The 20,286-nt window shown below is 36.7% G+C and overlaps 1 protein-coding gene across 20 annotated transcripts in view; it reads right to left on the bottom strand.

The window, feature by feature from the left end:
* The window catches only part of CLASP2 (cytoplasmic linker associated protein 2), a 183,856-nt gene that overhangs the window by 55,270 nt on the left and 108,300 nt on the right, over positions 1 to 20,286 (bottom strand). For 8 of the 20 annotated variants that reach the window (XM_060307485.1, XM_060307486.1, XM_060307489.1 and 5 more), the window contains 7 exons: positions 11,475 to 11,498; positions 9,353 to 9,370; positions 6,795 to 6,896; positions 6,614 to 6,640; positions 3,738 to 3,764; positions 939 to 1,109; positions 269 to 376 (listed from right to left, as the gene is read on the bottom strand). In XM_060307485.1, the coding sequence (XP_060163468.1) occupies positions 269 to 376; positions 939 to 1,109; positions 3,738 to 3,764; positions 6,614 to 6,640; positions 6,795 to 6,896; positions 9,353 to 9,370; positions 11,475 to 11,498 (477 nt within the window). The remainder of the gene's footprint in view (positions 1 to 268; positions 377 to 938; positions 1,110 to 3,737; positions 3,765 to 6,613; positions 6,641 to 6,794; positions 6,897 to 9,352; positions 9,371 to 11,474; positions 11,499 to 20,286) is intronic. The other 12 variants (XM_060307488.1, XM_030830083.2, XM_060307493.1 and 9 more) reach the window with 2 other exon arrangements.

Raw genomic sequence — 20,286 nt, 5'->3', positions numbered from 1 at the left:
ATATTCTGTAGTTTAAATCTGTATGATATTTACTTGATTATGAAGGCAATTTGTTTATCCAATGTCTAACTTGCTCATTTAAGACAGATAAATGTCAAAGGAATTGCCCAAACATATAATTTCCTTCTGACTGTCCTTAAAAAGAAAAGAGATAGAGGAAAAGATACAGTTGAAGAAATCATCAACTAAATCCAGGGTGTGTTGAGGTTATCAGATGGTAGGAACACAACAGTGAAGCAATATGCCTCACACCTGCCCAAACACTTACCAAGGGGCTGAAAAGAGCGAACAGGACTCGTATCCCTGCTGCTCTCCCGACTGGCTTCCCGGCTGCACCCTTGGCTCACACTTGGTCGAGGAATACGACTGCTTCGGGCTGGTATGAAGCAACAGCAGCACAGAAGGGGAGTAAACAGGAGATAGAGTTTGTATTTTTGATATTTTGGTTTTATTCTTTTCTTTCTTTGTTTCTTTTTTTTTTTTTTGGCCACTCCATGCAGCATGCGGGATCTTAGTTCCCCGACCAGGGATCGAAACCATGCCCCCTGCAGTGGAAGTGCAGAGTCTCAACCATTGGATCAGCAGATAAGTCCCTATTCTTTTCTTTCTTAAAAACTAATAGATAAGTTTTTTCTAAGGTTGAGAAGAAACTTTTCTTGATGAAGCATTACCAGGAATACAATTAAAATTCTTGAATACAGTCTTCTAGTTTGTATGTGATTAGAAGAGTAAAATGATATTTTTCTAAAATAAAAAGATTTAAAATATAAATGAATTATACTTTCAAGATAAGATATCTAATTCCATTTTTAACCTATATTTCAGTTGTCCTTGAATTTTAAGTTGTTTTTCTCTAACTTAAAGTGCCTAAATTGAAGTCTTCAATGCCTGAAATACTAAAGAAATACAAGGTCCCAAGTTCTGCACAAAAATCTTACCCACTGAGAGCCTAGATGGACTAGCCTCTCTGCTACAGCCCTGGCTTCGTGGTATCTTGCTTCTCTTCTGTGCTGAGGCTGAATTGACCAGGACTCTTTGAACACCAGAGCTCACAGTGGAGAGGGCTGTTGTGGTCAGAACTCTTCCCGGAGACCCAGACCGGCTGCCAGCTAAACACCAAACACACATACAAATGTTAAGATATGAACTCCAAGAGAACTTGTTGAAAGGATAAAAATTCAAGAAGTACACCTGAGAAAACTGTGATGGAATGGCAGTTCTAAGTTCAAAGGAGTTAGACTGAGGAAGGTTTATATATACTCAAAACCTGGAATAAAAAGGTATACTATATATACTAGGATTGAATGGTAAATCATGTAAATATATTTTCAGTTTGGGGAGTATAAGATGCTATGTTTAATAAGGACAACACTATTATGATTTTCAGAACATAAATAGTAGAAAAGATTTCCAAAGAAATAAACTTATCTAACAATACATTTCATGCAGCTAAAGCTATATGTTAAAATGCTATATATTAAAGCTATATATTTAAAAGGAAAAAATTAATAATTCTATTATTGCTATCATTTTTGTTAAGAATGTGGTAATGAAAATGTGCTTCCTGTTAAAAGTTTGCCTGCTGCGATGCCTCTAAATGGGCATAACAAGGTTATCTTGCAACTATGTATATTTTAAAATTTTTACAAGATTTAATTTTAAATGTTTACAAAGTTAGGCCAGCTGAGAAAGAAACTTGCATTTTGCTATTTGCCTTCAAATAGCGAAGGGGTCTTGGGTGGCCAGTCTGCCAAGTTGATGTATACTGAGGGTAAAACACAACTAAAGGGCAAATAAATGTCAAAGAAGGCAGACCCTTTCTAAACTAGTGATTTTCAGTCTTGGAAGACAAAGGATACGTGGTCAGGGACAGAGAAAGGGAGCTGGACAAAATCTCAGAGATTGGGGTAAGAGTTAAAAAAAAAAGTTAAGAAACATGCTTTTAAACTAGAATTGCACGCGTTAGTGTTTAAGGGGATAAGCTCCTTGTCAATCAAAATATTTTTTGTCTGCATTGAAAAGGAAAATGAACTAGATAACTCCAAAGTATAATTTAACTCTAGATTCTGGATGGTAGCATTATAAAAGTTAAACTTGCACTTAAATAAAACGTCATGAAAGCAACGTTTCCTCTTTGCTGGGAACTTCTCCACAGTCACTGCTCACCAGGTATAATCTTACCCAATGACACTTCACTTGCACAGAGCAAAGATTAAAGAGTCAAAGCCAATGGGGACAAGCAGGGAACATCAACCAGGGAGCAGTGCTGAATGTAAGGCAGGGAGTGGTGACATTTTAGTTCAAGCCAGCTCTGTCTTGAGGTAATACTGGCTACATTTTGGGACTTTTTTGTTTTTTAAATGAAAGCTTTGACATGTCCTGATTTTTATTATGTTGTGTAGACCAAATAATACACGAATAGAGGCAGGCTGAATGTGGTTCATGGGCTGCTGATCTGTGACCCTGGCTACCGTTTTCTTGGCATGGTCTTCCTGAATACAATTTAAACTCATGCTTAATTCCTAAACTTTATTAGCACACAAAATGAAACTCATCTTCCGCTGGTTATAGCAATACTGTAAAACAAATCAATGTTTACGATGACGTTAGCAATTTACTATCTGTGTAGAAGGAATTCTAAATTGTTGCAGGGAAATTATACAAGTGTACTTTAAAATGATGAGTCATTTGAAATGTTTCATGATATTTCAGATGAAGAATCTTTAAATCAAGTTTCTTTCAGTTATAACCTTAGAGATACTCACAAGGCACCTATTTTCTCCATGCAGCATCTAAACTAAACATACACACCAAAACACCCAAACACCCAACATGCTACAAACTCACAATGCAAGATAAGCTGATGGAATATTTTATGGGAACACTTGCAACAATATAAAAAGTATAAATTATGAACTGAACACATACAACACGTTATTCTGTTAAAACTAATGTAAGTTTAGGGGGTGACAGTGTTGGTAGGAGTCTGGAGAATTCCTTGAAATGTGGATCTATTCAGCAGAGAGGAAACATATAGTATAGAAGCAGAGTAATCACGCTACCTATTCTAGATTTATTGACTTTATCAAAACTATGCAAGCTCACTCTCTATATATTTAAATTCATTCATGCCCTCTCCTGGGAAATAAAATTGGCAGTGTTAGTCATTACCCGCTCTTCTCCAATGGTCGCCCTGGCCCCAACCAACAGCGTGTTAATTACAGTGCCTACAACCCATTTTGGAATTATTTATACTTAGAAGAAAATATCAAGGCTCTTTCCCCAGCAAAAGAACTACCAAGGCTAATTATTTCTTCTAGAAAAACCACACAGTTGATGAAAAAGAGTATGATGTACCTAGGGAATAGCATGCTACTAGAAAATACTCTAATTTATGAAGTTTGGAATTAGATATCTAATTTCTCTTGTGCTGCCTAAAGTTTTCAAATTACCATTTTATACTTTTTATGAGATGTTTTCAAGGCATTACTAAAGCTCCTTCGTTTTTGAATGTTTACATCTGTGGCATCAACATGGATAATTTTAAAAACCCAGGGTTTTGGTAATAAATAAGGACAGGTCAAAGAAAAATCATAATTGGTGATTTTTACCCCAATAATGGCTACAGAATGATATAATATTAAATGTTAAGAATTTCTGCTGAATAGAACCCATTCTTGATAATGAAAATAGGTGATCAAACAATAGATGCACACATAAAGTCTATATATTCTTACCACCAATGGTATTAGCAGATTGTGATCCTGAACAAGTGTAAAGGCAGAATTAGGGTAAGGGTTATAATCCATGAAGAGGGAAGAAGCAGATTTAAAATGAATGGCAGATGGAAATAAGAAGGCTTTAATCAGTTCTTAGAAAATAAAAAATTCTAAAGGAAAAAAAGCAAACTTTAAAAAAAAATCCCAAAACCATTGATGTCTGTAACAAAAGCAGAACATTTAGTAGTTTTTAGCTGATAAACTGAAATCAGACACTCATGTACAAAGCAGATGAAATGAAGGTGCAAAAGTAAATGTAAATTCTTCAGCTTTTCTTCTACTGATAGTCTAAAATCTAAATAATTAAATGTTTAAATTTTTATAATTTAAACATTTAATTTAAAACTACAGGTAAGGAAGAACAACATCTTCTAGCTGAAGAAAAATTAAATGAAAAAGCTACAGGTTTTATCTTTCTTAAGACACACAGGGGAAAAAAACCAAACAGTAGAGGGGTGGGGTGGAGAGACAAAATTTCTGACAGGCTGTACAATCATTTGTACGTAATCAGTCACTACCAACAACAAAAGACACAATCTTTACGTAAACATTTAAGTCTGGAAGTCTCTCCACTGGGTCTGTTTTTATTTATTTTTGGTTAGCCATCAGAACATACCTGCTTTGACCCAAGAGATTTTTTTTTTCCTAAATGGTGATATAAAAATATGGAAAAGACCATGCAAACCCTAATGAATTACTTAAAAGCAAAGTGAAGATGGAGAGCACAGCAATATTTCTGTGCAAATATGTGTAAAGAAACTTGCATCAAATTATACAAGGCCACAATATCTTTTTTCAAAAGAATTTGAAATGAAAAAAACAGTCATCCAAATAAATAAGCAGGCAGATAAACAAAAACCTCACCAATATGATTTAAAATCTAAGTGATTTTATGGTGGGAACGTCTTCTGATCTTAAAATCCTACTAGGTCTAAAAATCTATCATTATGTTCTCACACTCTAGGAGAGGATTTCAAGTATTGTGGATTGGGTTTCAAAGTGAAAAACCGAATGTAAAAAAATTATTCTATATTCTCTTGAAGTGATCAGTAGTTATAATACACTTAAAAGGGAGTTCCTTAAGTAATATATTAAAAAAAACATACACAAAGCACTTTGAATCTCTGCCATGAGTTCAGTCTTAGTATTACTTTAGAACTCAGTAAAATATCTCATATAAAATTGTTTTATCATTAAGATGCTGTATACAGACAGTTCCTGGTTGCTACCTTTATTTTTCTTTCTGCTTTAAATTTCCTAACTTCACCGTTATTTTTGCTTCCTGAAGTCCATAAGAAATAACAACAAAGAAGTGCACAATAGGAGTATAAAATTCAGTTGACATTAGGTTAAGAAAAACAAGGACATCAATTTCACCAGCTAAAATATATAGCACATACTTTGTGCTCAGGCAAAATACTAATTTAATTCTCACAACAATCCTGTGAGATTATCCTCTTCATTTTACTGGTTACAGTAGAAGTATATAGAAATACAGCAACTTTAAATAACCTGGAAAAGCCATGGATCAAATCCATGATCTAAATCAATACTTCTCAGACTTGATTGTAACACAAATCACTTGATGATCTTGTTAAAGACTGAATTCAGTAGATCTGTGGTGGCATGAGATTGTACATTTCCCAGGTGATGCTGATGCTGGTCTGGGCACCCCATTTGGAATAGCAAGGCTCTAAACTACTATGCTATACTGCTAAAGATTAAGTTACTTTAACAGTTACCCTAAAAATACACAAGATCTGGGAAGAATGTGGTATGATCTATTCCTAATTTGGTTGGGAGAAGAGCTCTCACCCAGAGGGCATTTGCCATGTTTTCCTATTTGTAAATAACCCTCAATTTGCAAACCAATTTTACTAAGGATTTCTGCTTATTTTTAGGACTCCTGTTGAGTGCTCCCATCATTACTGTCTAGATTTTTTGACTTTGGAAAGAGGAGAATCTGCTAGGCCGGACTCGTCTAATCACTGCCCTGACCCCCTCTAAGCCCAGCTCCTTTCCCTGATTCGACGATTCAAGAATCAAGTTAAAAAAACAGACAAATTGGGCATCTATATCCTGGAAGAGTCACCTAAACAACAGTGGAAGATAGCTACATCTATTTCTTTCCAAAATGGCCAAGTATATAGAAGAACCCCAGAATTACCTCCCTAGAAAAAATTTCTGTTCTAAGAGGTATGTGCTAAGGAAAATCTCTTGATAAAGAAGGAATGTGAACTCTTTGAAATTAATTATGCCTTAAGTGTATATATTACTATTCTGGAATATATAGGAATGGATCATTCATTTTACCTAGAATTCAAAATTGTGCTTTTTAATAATTGTGCTTATGAGAAACTCAGCTTCCAATGAAATAGCAAAAACATAAATCTTAAATTTAAAAAGGAATATAACAAAACTGGTCATTTCAATTTGTTTCCTCTTTATGAATCAGTATATAGCTGCCAAAAATGCTAACTTCATTCTAACAGATTTTAGGGAGAGTACAAAGATACCACATATCTGCCCTTGAACAACATTAGCTAGATGCAACCAGATCTGATGCTAACGTATGGCAATTATTTTGCCTCTAAAAAGCACAATTTTCCACATTTACAAGTTTCTGAGTAGACTGTGAAAACCTTAATGTTAAAAGATTTGTGCTATTTAAAATATCTCCATGCAAAAGTCTGTATAGCAGATGAAGTTTTTCTTACTAAGTGCAGATATCAATGATGCAGCCCTAATAACACACCAAAGACAAGACAACACCCACTCCAAAAATTCCAAAACATGCACAACAACTGACCCAAAACATTGAAAAAAAAAAATACCTTCATTTTTGTCAGGTGATGATGAACCTAAAGTACAGAACAAGAACTCAGTATGTGGCTTGTCTTTTTTGAAATTAGTTTTGTCTTTTTCCACTGGTGAATCTCTTCACACAGTAACATACAAGGAATACGCTTATCCTAACATATTAGAAATATGGGAGAACTAATAGGCAATACGTACGCTGTGACTGAGACACCATTTTTGTTCGACTTCTTCCTCTGGAATCTGTCTTGGCATTTCCCATACCAGCAAGTGGTGCTGAAAGCTTTGCTCTCACCCGGCCTAAGGAATAAAATTATTTACATAATTAAAGACTTTTTTCTATAATATTTAGTAATTAGGAAAAAAATCTCACTATAATTTTCTAATTGGGTGTGCTTTTCAAGTATTGTTAAATTCTGTAATAATGTAACCTTCACTTACAGATTATAAGATTATAGTTCTCTTAAAATTTTAAAAATACATACTGCTTTTTACGTGTTGCACCATAAGCTAACTTTCCTTTACGTGTAAGAATAAAGTCAAACTAAAGATCTCCATTCTCAGTTTGATATTATTAGTCCAGTAAAGTAGAGTTATAATTAAGATAATTACTACAGGCATGCACTTATTCTTAATTGGTAGTTCCAATTTTAAAATTTCCGTTTCCATGAAATTTAATTTATTCTCAAATCCACCCTGTAGTTTAATATACAAGCTAATCGTGGAAACAACAACCCAAACAATCTTTCGGACTGAAAATGTACTTCTAAAGAGATCTGCAAGAAGATACAATACTAGGTAAAATATCTCATCTTTTTATATCCTGTGCTAAACATGAGATTACTACAGGTGTACATGGACACGTTTACTCCTCTCTTCCTCCAACTAAGCAATTTCATTTATAAAATTATTTGAGGAAATACCAATCCTCAAAGAGATGGCACTTTTCTACACACATTTCCTTCTCTACCTCCAAGTTGCGTTCCTTTCTTCTCTTACTACTGCCTCATCCCCCTCCACAAAACCAAGACGCAAGATGTTTCTAGAGCTCTTGAACCAAAGGAGATAATGCTTACCAAAGTGCTTAAGTAAACTGTCATTAGAAAAAACAAAAATATATTACTAGCAGGTACTTTGGTATTCTCAAGCAACAGTCTCAATCACTATCAAATCAGAACCAATACCAAACATGATCATAAAGAAGGACTCAAAATACTTTTTAGTTAAAAGTCACAACTTTTAGGGCAATCACAATATAGAGGCTGGGGACTTCCCTGGTGGTGCAGTGGTTAAGAATCTGCCTGCCAATGCAGGGGACACGGATTCAAGCCCTGGTCCGGGAAGATCCCACATGCTGCAGAGAAACTAAGCCTGTGTGCCACAACTACTGAGCCCACGTGCCACAACTACTGAAGCCTGCGTGTCTAGAGCCCGTGATCCACAACAAGAGAAGCCACCTCAATGAGAAGCCTGCACACCGCAACGAAGAGGAGCCCCCGCTCGCCACAACTAGTTCTGCCCACACGCAGCAACAAAGACCCAAGCAGCCAAAAATAAATAAACAAATTTTAAAGAACCCCAACAATATAGGGGCTAGCCTGATATGGCAATATTAATTAGGAAAACATACAGTAAAGAGTAAGGAAAAATTAAGAAATGAGTGAGGGAAGATAAGAGAATAATTAGGAACTAGGAATAAAATGAAGCAAAAGGCGAAGTACAGTTGGTAGATCCTAGCATTCTATCAACTTCTTTGAGGCCCCTAAAAAGCCCATAATTCAGGACTTTCACCCTTTTACAGAGTCTGTTTAGAATAGGACACAATGTTCTCCTGACTAAGAAGTAAAATAGAAAAAAATTATTATTTTTGAAATGCAGAATGTATCCAGTACAACAAAGAAATTAGGATAAATTAAGTATTTTGATACTACCATTCTAAATTACAATGCCACAGTGCCAGAAACTAGTACTCTAATTTAAAACTTAAAATATGAAAATATTTCAAATATATCAGAGTAAGTATGAGGCCTCCAAAATGTTAAATCTACTTAACTGTGTATCACAAGAAAATGTCATCCATGTAAAATTTAGAAAAAAAAAATGTGTTTCATATCAGAGGCTTAATAAGACAGCCTTCAGGCAGGATAAATATAAAAACTGAATTTTTTCCTTTCTACAAATTCAAAAGCAATAAATAATTTTTTAAAAGGTAAACTGGCTCAGTAAAATAAAGTATTATACCTAGCAAGGTTTTTGTAATCCCAAATTCAAATCATATGCAATTCTCCAGTCACTGATTCAAAATCAAAGATACATTTAAAAGCTGACAAAATAAATGCATTTAAATGCTGAGGATATTTAAAGACGATAAAGCAATGGCACGTGCACTCTCAAAGTATAAATGAATTGGCATAAATTAAAAACCAAAAACACAAAATAAAAGCATCAATGTCACTACAAGAAAAAAATGAAACTATGTAACTTTATACTAGGTATTATTAAACATGTTAAGCATTTATGTTTTTCTAGCATGAGGTGATGCAAGATACAAAGCAAAACTCCAAGATGAAGGATTAAAAAAAAATCCACATGTATAACTAACACAACCAAACATGAAATGTAAAAGCTACCACAGCTCGCAAATTATATAGATTTGCAAAGAAATTAGCCTATTTTAGTTTTTAATATTTAATTCCTACCAATGAAAATATTAATGTAGAGGTATTTGTGTTACTAACAAAATGTATAATTCTTACCATCTTCAGATGCTGTTCCTAAATAAGAGAAATAAAACAATAACATTTCAACAAAGTCTGCCAATGCTGATGTTAAAACCTTCCTCGTGCCTCCCACCCAACGAAAACAAAAGGGCAAAAGAAAAAATTTCTAGTTTGATAGCCTTAAATTAGCTTTTAAAAGATTCATTTTGAGATAAAAGAAAATTTGAGGTAACCTAATGACTCATAGCACAAAAAAGGTTAAAACTAGACAATTAAAAATAGCAAAATTCTGTAACAAACACGTTTATCTGCTATACTTCATACTTAAAATTTTAAATGGTGAAGAAAATTAGAGAAATTAATTACTCAAGAAAGATGCAACTTTCATTGCTCTCTCCAAAATGAAGATTTTTATAGATCTTTCCAATGTAAGAATTCTTTCTGTGCATTTTCAAAAGGTAGTCCATAAAAGAACTAGAAAACTAATTGACAAACATGGGAATCAAATCCATGACCTAGGTCTCATTAACCCAGTATTTTCACCAAAGCATTACAAAGACCTATCAATCCATTAGCTATTTATTCAAAAATTCTTGTACTCCCTAAGATGTCAATGAAAACTAGCAAAAATGATCAAGTAAATGGAATTCCCTGGCACTCCAGTGGTTAGGACTCCACGCTTTCACTGCTGAGGGCCCGGGTTCAATCCCTGGTCAGGGAACTAAGATCCCACAAGCTGCACGGCATGGCCAAAAAAAAAAAAACTCACTACTACTATAGGGCAATAACAGATGTTTCTCCGTGTGTGTGTATATAGATTTTTTTTTTAAAAAACAGGATTAAACATCAGTGAGAGTAACACATCACATAACACAGGTGATTCCTCAAATAGGCTGATGTTTCTGACCCAAAAAAGAAAACATTTTGATCTGGAATGTGAGAATAATTTGTTTTTAAAGGATCTAGAATCTCAGTGTTAGAAGTGATATTGAATGGTTTGAAATATAGAAACTATCTCTTGGTTAGGTTTTCTTTCATTTAATAATTTCTTAAATTTATGAAATACATTAAACACACACAGAAGCACAGAGACTAATTATAAGTAACACTCATGTACCCAACCCAAGATTAAATAAATCTTCCATTTCATCAGAATGGAAGACATACCAATTTCAGAGTTTATGTAATAATTGACAGAAAAACATAGTTTTTCATTTTCCCTAGATCTCATACTGTGACTTACAGATTCAGGATCTTCTTACAAGTTCTTATAAAAAAGCTCAAGTTCTTAGATAACATTATGGTACCTGATGAAGTGAAGGGCAAGTGTGGATAATACACAGTCTAGTGTTAGACAAGAATACCATACAGATAAAAATTACCACACTGGATCAAGCAACTAAAGATAAACTAAATACTGAAATTAAAAAGGCATAGCTCAGGGCTTCCCTGGTGGTGCGGTGGTTGAGAGTCCGCCTGCCGATGCAGGGTACACGGGTTCGTGCCCCGGTCCGGGAAGATCCCACATGCCACGGAGCGGCTGGGCCCGTGAGCCATGGCCGCTGAGCCTGTGCGTCCGGAGCCTGTGCTCCGCAACGGGAGAGGCCACAACAGTGAGAGGCCCGCGTACCACAAAAAAAAAAAAAAAAAAAAAAGGCATAGCTCAAAGTAAGTTCAATTTTGATTAAATGTTAATTTAAAACTCACTCTCTGAAAGACAGCATCTGTGACTTGCATTTCATTTTCATAAATAACCATATGAATCTGTAAAATATGTCATTTGTCTCTCTCTGTATCAGAGTTATTAAACTACAGAACTGAATCAAGTGACTTATGAGATTCCTTTCCCTTCTTCTGAATTTAATATTTCAGAGAAAGACTTAAGAAATCAAGAATATTCTAAGAGCTCAGGTATAAAAAATTAAGAAAATTGATTTAACTTATAACAAACAGTAACCTAGTACTTGAGTAAACTGAGAAACCCAAAATGGATATGTCTAACCCAAAATTCAATCAGAGAATTACGTAGCCATTTTCACATTAAGAGTGCTGCCAAATAAGCAGCCTATTTTCAGAACTTAAGAGAATGAACAAAGGTATCACGTAGAATCCAAGAGCCATAAAATTTTTTAGGTGTATTAGAAAAGGAAGTTCTTACCATCCATCTTGTCAGAAGTATCCTCTGATGAAAGAGCAAGCAAAGAACAGAACAAAACTTAGTATATTAGAAGGATTTTATAACCCCTGGAAAACATTATTTTTAAGAACACAGAATTCATAGCACACACGTATATACGAAGCTTGTTTTCAACTAAAACATACTAGGAGATTAAACAAGACGAGGTTTCTTTGTGAGATAAAAATACCCCCCCCCAAAAAAAATATATATATAGAATTGAATTGACAATAAGTCTGATTTTCACTAGCTAAATAAGTTAGAGAAGCCCATGTCCCAACCTTGGACCCCTGCACCATCAGACAAACCATTTGCTTGGGTCTGTTGAGTTTCTCGTAATCTAAGAGTCACCTTGCCCTGCTTTCTCTTTTCCTCTATAGGCTAGAGCACACCCCCAAATTCTGCTCTAAATTTAGCTGTCTCATCATTATCCTCTGTCTACTGCGTTGCTGCTTCCTCACCCCATCCTTTCTTAGTACTTTCAGTCCCTTTAAGACCTGAAATATGGATAAATCTAACAACTAAATTTCTCTACCCCGCTACTTTGAGGTCCCCAATAGAGAAAATTACAAAACCAAGAAGTCATGCATACTGGCACTACTAGAAACTGGGGTAATTATCAGGCTTGGCCTTTAGTGACTGTGCAGAAAAGTGTTAATAAACCAGGTCTGATACTCTTAAGAAGAGCCTAGATACAGGGCTAGCCCTTAGCTGGCCTTTGGGAATTTAGTTTTGGATCCTAATTTTATCAATGATGAGGTTGTTTTGTGTGTTTGAGTGTTGGGAACGGGGTATTGAACTCCTGCTATACCAACTTGCCTGAATTGTTTTTGCAGACAATGTGATTTATGGGGAATACCTGTTATCTTTTTCGGAGTACGGAATTCTGGTAATTGTGGCTGGTTGTGCAGCAGAGTGCTTGCATAATGACCGCCCTTTTACCCTCACCCTGGACTCTGAGTCTTAAGGAAGCTTCTCTGGACAGAAACACTATGCACATGTTCTACACTCATTGCTGGAGGAAGGAGCATGTTCTGTGCAGCCTGTCATTTTCGCCTCTGGGAAGGATAACTCTGAAAGCCTGTGCCTGGACTCCAGACTACCGGATGAGTCTTTTTCCCTTGCTGATCCTGCTGTGTGTCCTTTTGCTATAATAAACCTCAGCCATGAGTACAGCTAACAGTCCAGTGAGTTCTCTGGTGAGTTTCTCAATGTGTGGGTGGTTGCAGGAAGCCCGGAAGAGAGCCCCTCCTCTTGTGCCTCCTGAACTGCTATTCCAAACCTCAAGCCACCTCTCAGACACCCTGCTTTCTATTAGCTCAGTGTCCTGACTCTGATTCCTCAAACATGAAGACATAGCTACCTCCCCATTACATGGCTCTTAATGCACACCCGCCCAAAATATATCTGAATCTACCTCCTTCATTTCTTTCCCTTCTACCTCAGTGAAACTGATGACCCTTCCACATCCAAGGCTAACTCCCCAGCTCTTCTCTATACATCCTATTCCTCATGTCTCTCATAAGAACTTTGACCGTAAACAATTTCCTTTTATTCTTCCATTTTTTACTTTTCCTTCTCTACTGACTCTACCATCTTAGTATGCAAACATATTCAACTCCCTCAATTTTAAAAAACAAGAAGTTCATTAACCTTTAACAACGGATAATTCCTACAATCTTCTTTCATCTCCTCTCAACCGCTAAGCCTAGGAATAATTTATACAGATTCTCCTTCCAACTTCTTCCTCAATCAACTGAAATCTGACTTCTGTCCACATGACTCCAACTGAAAACATTTATTTTCTTTTTCATTTAAGCAATCCCACAGACCTAGTTGTTGAGAACAAATATTCATAAATATGCATAGATATATCAAGGTTTCCTTAACAGAAATTCCTGTCTCCCATCATACCAAGCTTACTCTTCAGGATAAAGTTTTCAAGGGTAAACCTCAAAACACTCATCATATCCCCGTTGCCAAAGGATTCAGCACTTCAGTGGACGAAAAATCCTGTGGCAACTGCTTTAAGTAATGTATTGAGTTTAATATTGAAAGATTACAGTACCTTAATTACAGAAGATTACAGTAAGAACAATCCTCTAATGACTTCCAAATCTAATCTCAAGCACAGATCTCTCTCCTGAGTTCTCTACCACTGTATGTAATTCTTTCATATACTACTATGCCTCCGAACACTTCCAGTTTGATGTCTCAGGGATTTCAAACTCAAAATGCATAAAACTCAACGAGCTTTTAGCTGCTCATCCTTTAGCAACCTACCAATACACTGAGAGACTCTTTCAATATAGAGGCATATATCTCCGGATCCATAAATGTTCAGCCATGATAAACAAGGCTCAAAGAGAAGAAAACAAAGAATACACAAGTCACATCTGTATAAGAAAGTTGAGGAAGGGGGGGAAGGGGGTTTAGAAAGAAAAAGGGAGGAAGGAAGGAAGGGGGGAGGGGCGGATGGAGGGAGGGAGGGAGGGAAGAAAAAGAAAAAAAGACAGAAATAGAAAGAATGAGAAAATCTATTCTCTAAGCCCTGGAGAGAGGCACAGACAAGTATCTCATTGTGCCTGAGTGTGAACCTGGGCCAGATGAAGAAAAGAGGATAGAGGGACACCTTTCCCTTCTGTAAAGAAGCAAACATGCCATTCAAACCTTAAAGAACCAAAAGAAACAAATTAAGCAATCTCATGGCACTATTATGACTTTCTTATGAAAAAAAAAAAATTGCTGCTGGGAATTTCCTGGCAGTCCAGTGGTTAGGACTCTGCGCTTTCAGCCGAGGGCTTGGGTTCAATCCTTGGTTGGGGAACTAAGATCCCACAAGCTGCGTGGCGCGTTCAAAAATTAAAAAAAAAGAATTGCTGCAAATGGCTTTCGAGTTCATATTAAAACATTTCAAATTCAGTATTTTCTTCTGGTACTAAAAAATAATGGATACTAAATATAATGTTTTATTTTTAAGACTCAGGATGAATGTTGTATTTCTGTTTTCCATTTTCCCCACTTAAAAAAATTAATGTGTAAGTCATGTACCATAAAATTTACTCTTTCATAGTATACAATTCAGTGTTTTTAATATATCCACAAGACTTAACAACCCTCATAAATATCTAATTCCAGAACATTTTCATCACCCCAAAAAGAAATCTTATACCCATTGATGTCATTCCCTATTTTCCCAACTCCCAACCCCTGGCAACAACTAATTTACTTTCTGTTTCTGTGGGTTCACGTATTCTAGGCATTTCATGTAAATGGAATCATACAGTATGTGGCTGTTTGTGTCTAACTTTATAATGCTTTCGAGTTCCACCCCTCTTAGAGCATGCGTTAGTATTTCACTTTTATGTAATGTGCTCCTTTTTATGGCTAAGTAATATTCTGCTTCATTGTATGCACATACCTCCCTAACCATTCACCAGCTGATGGACATCTGGGTTGTTTTCACTTTTGGGCTGTTATGAATAATGTTGCTATGAACATTCATTTGTGTACATGTTTTAATAAGAACATATGTTTCACATGTCTTGGGTATACAGCTAGGAGTGGAACCACTGGGTCACATGCTAACTCTGTTTCACTTTTTGAGAAACTGCCAAACTGTTCACATAGTGGCTCCACTTACATTCCAGGAGCAGTGTATGAGGGTTTCAATTTCTCCATATCCTCACCAGCATTTGTTATTGTCCATTCTTTGGATAACAGCCTAGCAGGTGTGAAGAGGTATCTCATTGTGCTTTTGATTTGCACTTCCCTAATATCTAAGGACGTTGAGCATCTTTTCATGTGCTTTTATTGGCAATTTGTATATTATCTTTAAAGAAATATGTATTCAAATCCTTTGCTTATTTATAAATAGAATTGCCTTTTTGTTACTGAGTTATGAGTTCTTTATATACTTGAGATGTTAAGTCCCTAATCAGATATGTGATTTGCAAATGTTTTCTCTCATTTTGTGTGTTGTCTTTTCACTTTCTTGACGGTGCCCTCTGAAGCACAATGTTTTTAATTTTGATGAAGTCCAATTTATCTAGCTTTTCTTCGGTTGCTTGTGTTTGGTGTAGTATCTAAGAAAACATTGCATCGTTCAAGGTTATGAAGATTTACACCTGTGTTTTCTTCTAAGCATTTTATAGTTTTAGCTCTTACATTTGGGTTTTTTTTTTTTTTTGCGGTACGCAGGCCTCTCACTGCTGTGGCCTCTCCCATTGTGGAGCACAGGCTCCAGACGCACAGGCTCAGCAGCCATGGCTCACGGGCCCAGCCGCTCCATGGCATGTGGGATCTTCCCGGACCGGGGCACGAACCCATGTCCCCTGCATCGGCAGGCGGACTCTCAACCAATGTGCCACCAGGAAAGCCCTACATTTGGGTTTTTAATCCATTTTGAGTTAATTTTTTGGATATGATATGAGGTAGGGGTCCAAATTCATTTCTTGGCCCCTGGCTATTGAGTTGTTCCAGCAACATTTGCTGAAAAGAATTCTTGCCTACTGCATGGTCTTGGTACCCTTGTTGGAAATCAACTGACCACAGATATACGGGATTATTTCTGGACTCTCAATTCTATTACATTGGTGTGGATGTCTATCTTTATGCCAGTACCACACAGACTTGATTACTGTAGCTTTGAAGTAAATTTTGAAATTGGGAAGTGTGAGTACCCCAAGTTCGGTCTTCTTTTTCAAGATCGTTTCATCTATTCCGGAAACTTTGCTTTGTCATTTGGATTTTAGGAACAGTTTGTCAATTTCTATAAAAAGGCAGCTGGACTTTTGATAGGGATTGCATTGAATCTGTATGTCAATTTCCCATCTTAATATTAAGTCTTTAAATAACCTGTGTGTCTTTCCAGTTATTTAGAGCTTTAAATTCTTCTAACAATGTGTTGTAGTTTTTAGTGCACAAGTGTGAAATAAAACATACATATGAGCCCAATTCCTGGCACAGAGCTCCTAAAACCCTTGTAATTTCTCAAGTGGTAAGAGCACTTGGTGTACCTTTTTCTCTAATATTTGCTCCTTGACCCTGGTACCTGACAGAGCTCCTAAATCCCTTGGAATTTCCTGGGTGATAGGAGTGTCTTTTGTTCTAATAAGGCATTTCCTGGTGGTCTCCTACACAGCCTCAGGATGGGGGATGGTCACCAGAAAGATGAAACCATGATTAAAAGCTTGGAATTTTCAGCCCCATCCTCCATCCTCTTGGGAAGAGTTGTGAGGTTGGAGACTAAGTTAATGATCAATTATGACTATGTGATGAAGCCTCCATAAAAATGGCAAAAGCACAAGACTCAGAGAGTTTCTGGGTTGGTGAACACACCCATATGCTGGGAGGGTGGCACACTGCAACTCCACAGGGAAAGAAGCTCTTGGGCTTGAGACCTTTCCAGACCTCACCCCCTGTATCTCTTCATCTGGCTTCTCATTCATACCCTTTAATATCCTTTGTAATAAACCAGTAATCTAGTAAGCAGACTGTTTTCGCAAGATCTGTGAGCCACTCTAGCAAATTAATTTAACTCAAGGAGGGGGCAAGGGAACCTGTGACTTAGAGCCAGTTGGTCAGAAGCACCGGTAACAACATGGACTTGCAATTGATGTCTGAAGTGGGGGTGAGTGGGGGCGGGGGTCGTGACAGGCTAAGCCCTTAACCTGTAAGGTCTGTGTTAACTATGGTTAGGGCCACAACTGAATTGAATTTTAGGACATCTAGGTGTTGTCTAAGAATTGCTGGATGTGAAAATCCCACACGTCTGGTGTCAGCAATATTATGAGTGTAAGAGTAAAGGAGAAACGTAAGAGTAAAGGAGAAACATAAGAGTGGTTCATCCTAGAGAAGTCTTACACTTCTTTTGTTCTATCGATTCCTATGTACAATGTATTATTCTTTTTGAGGCTATTGTAATTGGAATTGCTTTTTAACTTTATTTTCAGATTGTTCATTGCTAGCATTTTTTGTAAAGGTTTATTATTTTTTTCTGACTCCATCAACTATCTTTATTTTTTTTATACAGTCAGTTCTTATTAGTTATCCTATACATATTGGTGTATATATGTCAATCCCAATCTCCCAACTCATCCCATCACCACCACGACCACCGTCCCCTGCTTTCCCCCTTGGTGTCCATATGTTTGTTCTCTACATCTGTGTCTCTATTTCTACCTTGCAAACCAGTTCATTTGTACCATTTTTCTAGATTCCACATATATGAGTTTGTATACGATATTTGTTTTTCTCTTTCTGACTTACTTCACTCTGTATGAAAGTCTCTAGGTCCAACCACGTCTCTACAAATGACCCAATTTCGTTCCTTTTTATGGCCGAGTAATATTCCATCGTATATATGGACCACATCTTTTTTATCCATTTGTCTGTCGATGGGCATTTAGGTTGCTTCCATGATCTGGCTATTGTAAACAGTGCTGCAGCGAACACTGGGGCGCATGTGTCTTTTTGAATTATGGTTTTCTCAGGGTATATGCCCAGTAGTGGGATTGCTGGGTCATATGGTAATTCTATTTTTAGTTTTTTAAGGAACCTCCATACTGTTCTCCATAGTGGCTGTATCAATTTACATTCCCACCAACAGTGCAACAGGGTTCCCTTTTCTCCACACCCTCTCCAGCATTTGCTGTTTGTAGATTTTCTGATGATGCCCATTCTAACCACTGTGAGGTGATACCTCATTGTAGTTTTGATTTGCATTTTATCTAATGATTAGTGATGTTGAGCAGCTTTTCATGTGCCTCTTGGCCATCTGCATGTCTTGTATGGAGAAATGTCTATTTAGGTCTTCTACCCATTTTCTGATTGGGATGTTTGTTTTTGTAATATTGAGCTGCATGAGCTGTTTATATATTTTGGAGATTAATTCTTTGTCCATTGATTTATTTGCAAATATTTTCTCCCATTTTGAGGGTTGTCTTTTCGTCTTATTTATACTTTCCTTTGCTGTGCAAAAGCTTTTAAATTTCATTAGGTCCCATTTGTCTTGTTTTTTTTTGTTTTTTTTTTTTTTGCAGTACGTGGGCCTCTCACTGTTGTGGCCTCTCCCATTGCAGAGCACAGGCTCCGGACGTGCAGGCTCAGCAGCCATGGCTCAAAGACCCAGCCGCTCCGCGGCATGTGGGATCTTCCCGGACCGGGGCACGAACCCGTGTCCCCTGCATCGGCAGGCGGACTCTCAACCACTGTGCCATCAGGGAAGCCCTATTTTTGTTTTTTATTTCCATTTCTCTAGGAGGTGGGTCAAAAAGGACCCTGCTGTGATTTATGTCATAGAGTGTTCTGCGTATGTTTTCCTCTAAGAGTTTTATACTTCTGGTATTACATTTAGGTCTTTAATCCATTTTGAGTTTATTTTTGTGTTTGGTGTTAGGGAGTGTTCTAATTTCATTCTTTTATATGCAGCTATCCAGTTTTCCCAGCACCACTTACTGAAAAGACTGTCTTTTCTCCACTGTATATCCTTGCCTCCTTTGTCATAGATTAGTTGACCATAGGTGCATGGGTTTATCTCTGGGCTTTCTATCCTGCTCCATTGATCTATATTTGTTTTTGTGCCAGTACCATATTGTCTTGACGACTGTAGCTTTGTAGTATAGTCTGAAGTCAGGGAGTCTGATACCTCTAGCTCCATTTTTTTCCCTCAAGATTGTTTTGCCTATTTGGGGCCTTTTGTGTCTCCATACAAATTTTAAGATTTTTTGTTCTAGTTCTGTAAAATATGCCATTGGTAATTTGATAGGGATTGCACTGAATCTACACACTGCTTTGGGTAGTACAGTCATTTTCACAATATTGATTCTTCCAACCCAAGAACATGGTATATCTCTCCATGTGTTTGCGTCATTTTTGATACCTTTCATCAGTGTCTTATAGTTTTCTAGGTACAGGTCTTTTACCTCCTTAGGTAAGTTTATTCCTAGGTATTTTATTCTTTTTGTTGCAGTGGTGAATGTGATTGTTTCCTTAATTTCTCTTTTGATTTTCGTTGTTAGAGTATAGGAATGCAAGAGATTTCTGTGCGTTAATTTTGTATCCGGCAACTTTACGAAATTCATTGATTACCTCTAGTAGTTTTCTGGTGGCACCTTCAGGATTCTCTATGTATAGTATCATGTCATGTCATCTGCAAACAGTGACAGTTTTACTTCTCCTTTTCCAATTTGTATTCCTTTTATTACTTTTTATTCTCTGATTGCTGTGGCTAGGACTTCCAAAACTATGCTGAATAAGAGTGGTGAGACTGGACATCCTTGTCTTGCTCCTGATCTTAGAGGAAATGCTTTCAGTTTTTCACCATTGAAAATGATGTTTGTTGTGGGTTTGTCGTATACGGCCTTTATTATGTTGAGGTAGGTTCCCTCTATGCCCTCTTTCTGGAGAGCTTTTATCATAAATGGGTGTTAAACTTTGTCAAAAGCTTTTTCTGCATCTATTGAGATGATCATATAGTTTCTATTCTTCAATTTGTTAATATGGTGTATCACATTGATTGAGTTGCATATATCGAAGAATCCTTGCATCCCTGGGATAAATCCCACTTGATCATGGTGTATGATCCTTTTAATGTGTTGTTGGATTCTGTTTGTGAGAATTTTGTTGCGGACTTTTGAATCTGTATTCATCAGTGATATTGGCCTGTAGTTTTCTTTTTTTGTGACATCTTTCTCTGGTTTTGGTATCAGGGTGATGGTGGCCTCGTAGAATGAGTTTGGGAGTGTTCCTTCCTCTGCAATTTTTGGGAAGAGTTTGAGAAGGATGGGTGTTA

This window comes from Globicephala melas, chromosome 11, assembly GCF_963455315.2.
Source record: "Globicephala melas chromosome 11, mGloMel1.2, whole genome shotgun sequence".
Lineage (NCBI taxonomy): Eukaryota > Metazoa > Chordata > Mammalia > Artiodactyla > Delphinidae > Globicephala > Globicephala melas.
The sequence above is the reverse complement of the archived record's forward strand: the minus strand, read 5'-3'. Positions and strand labels throughout refer to the sequence as shown.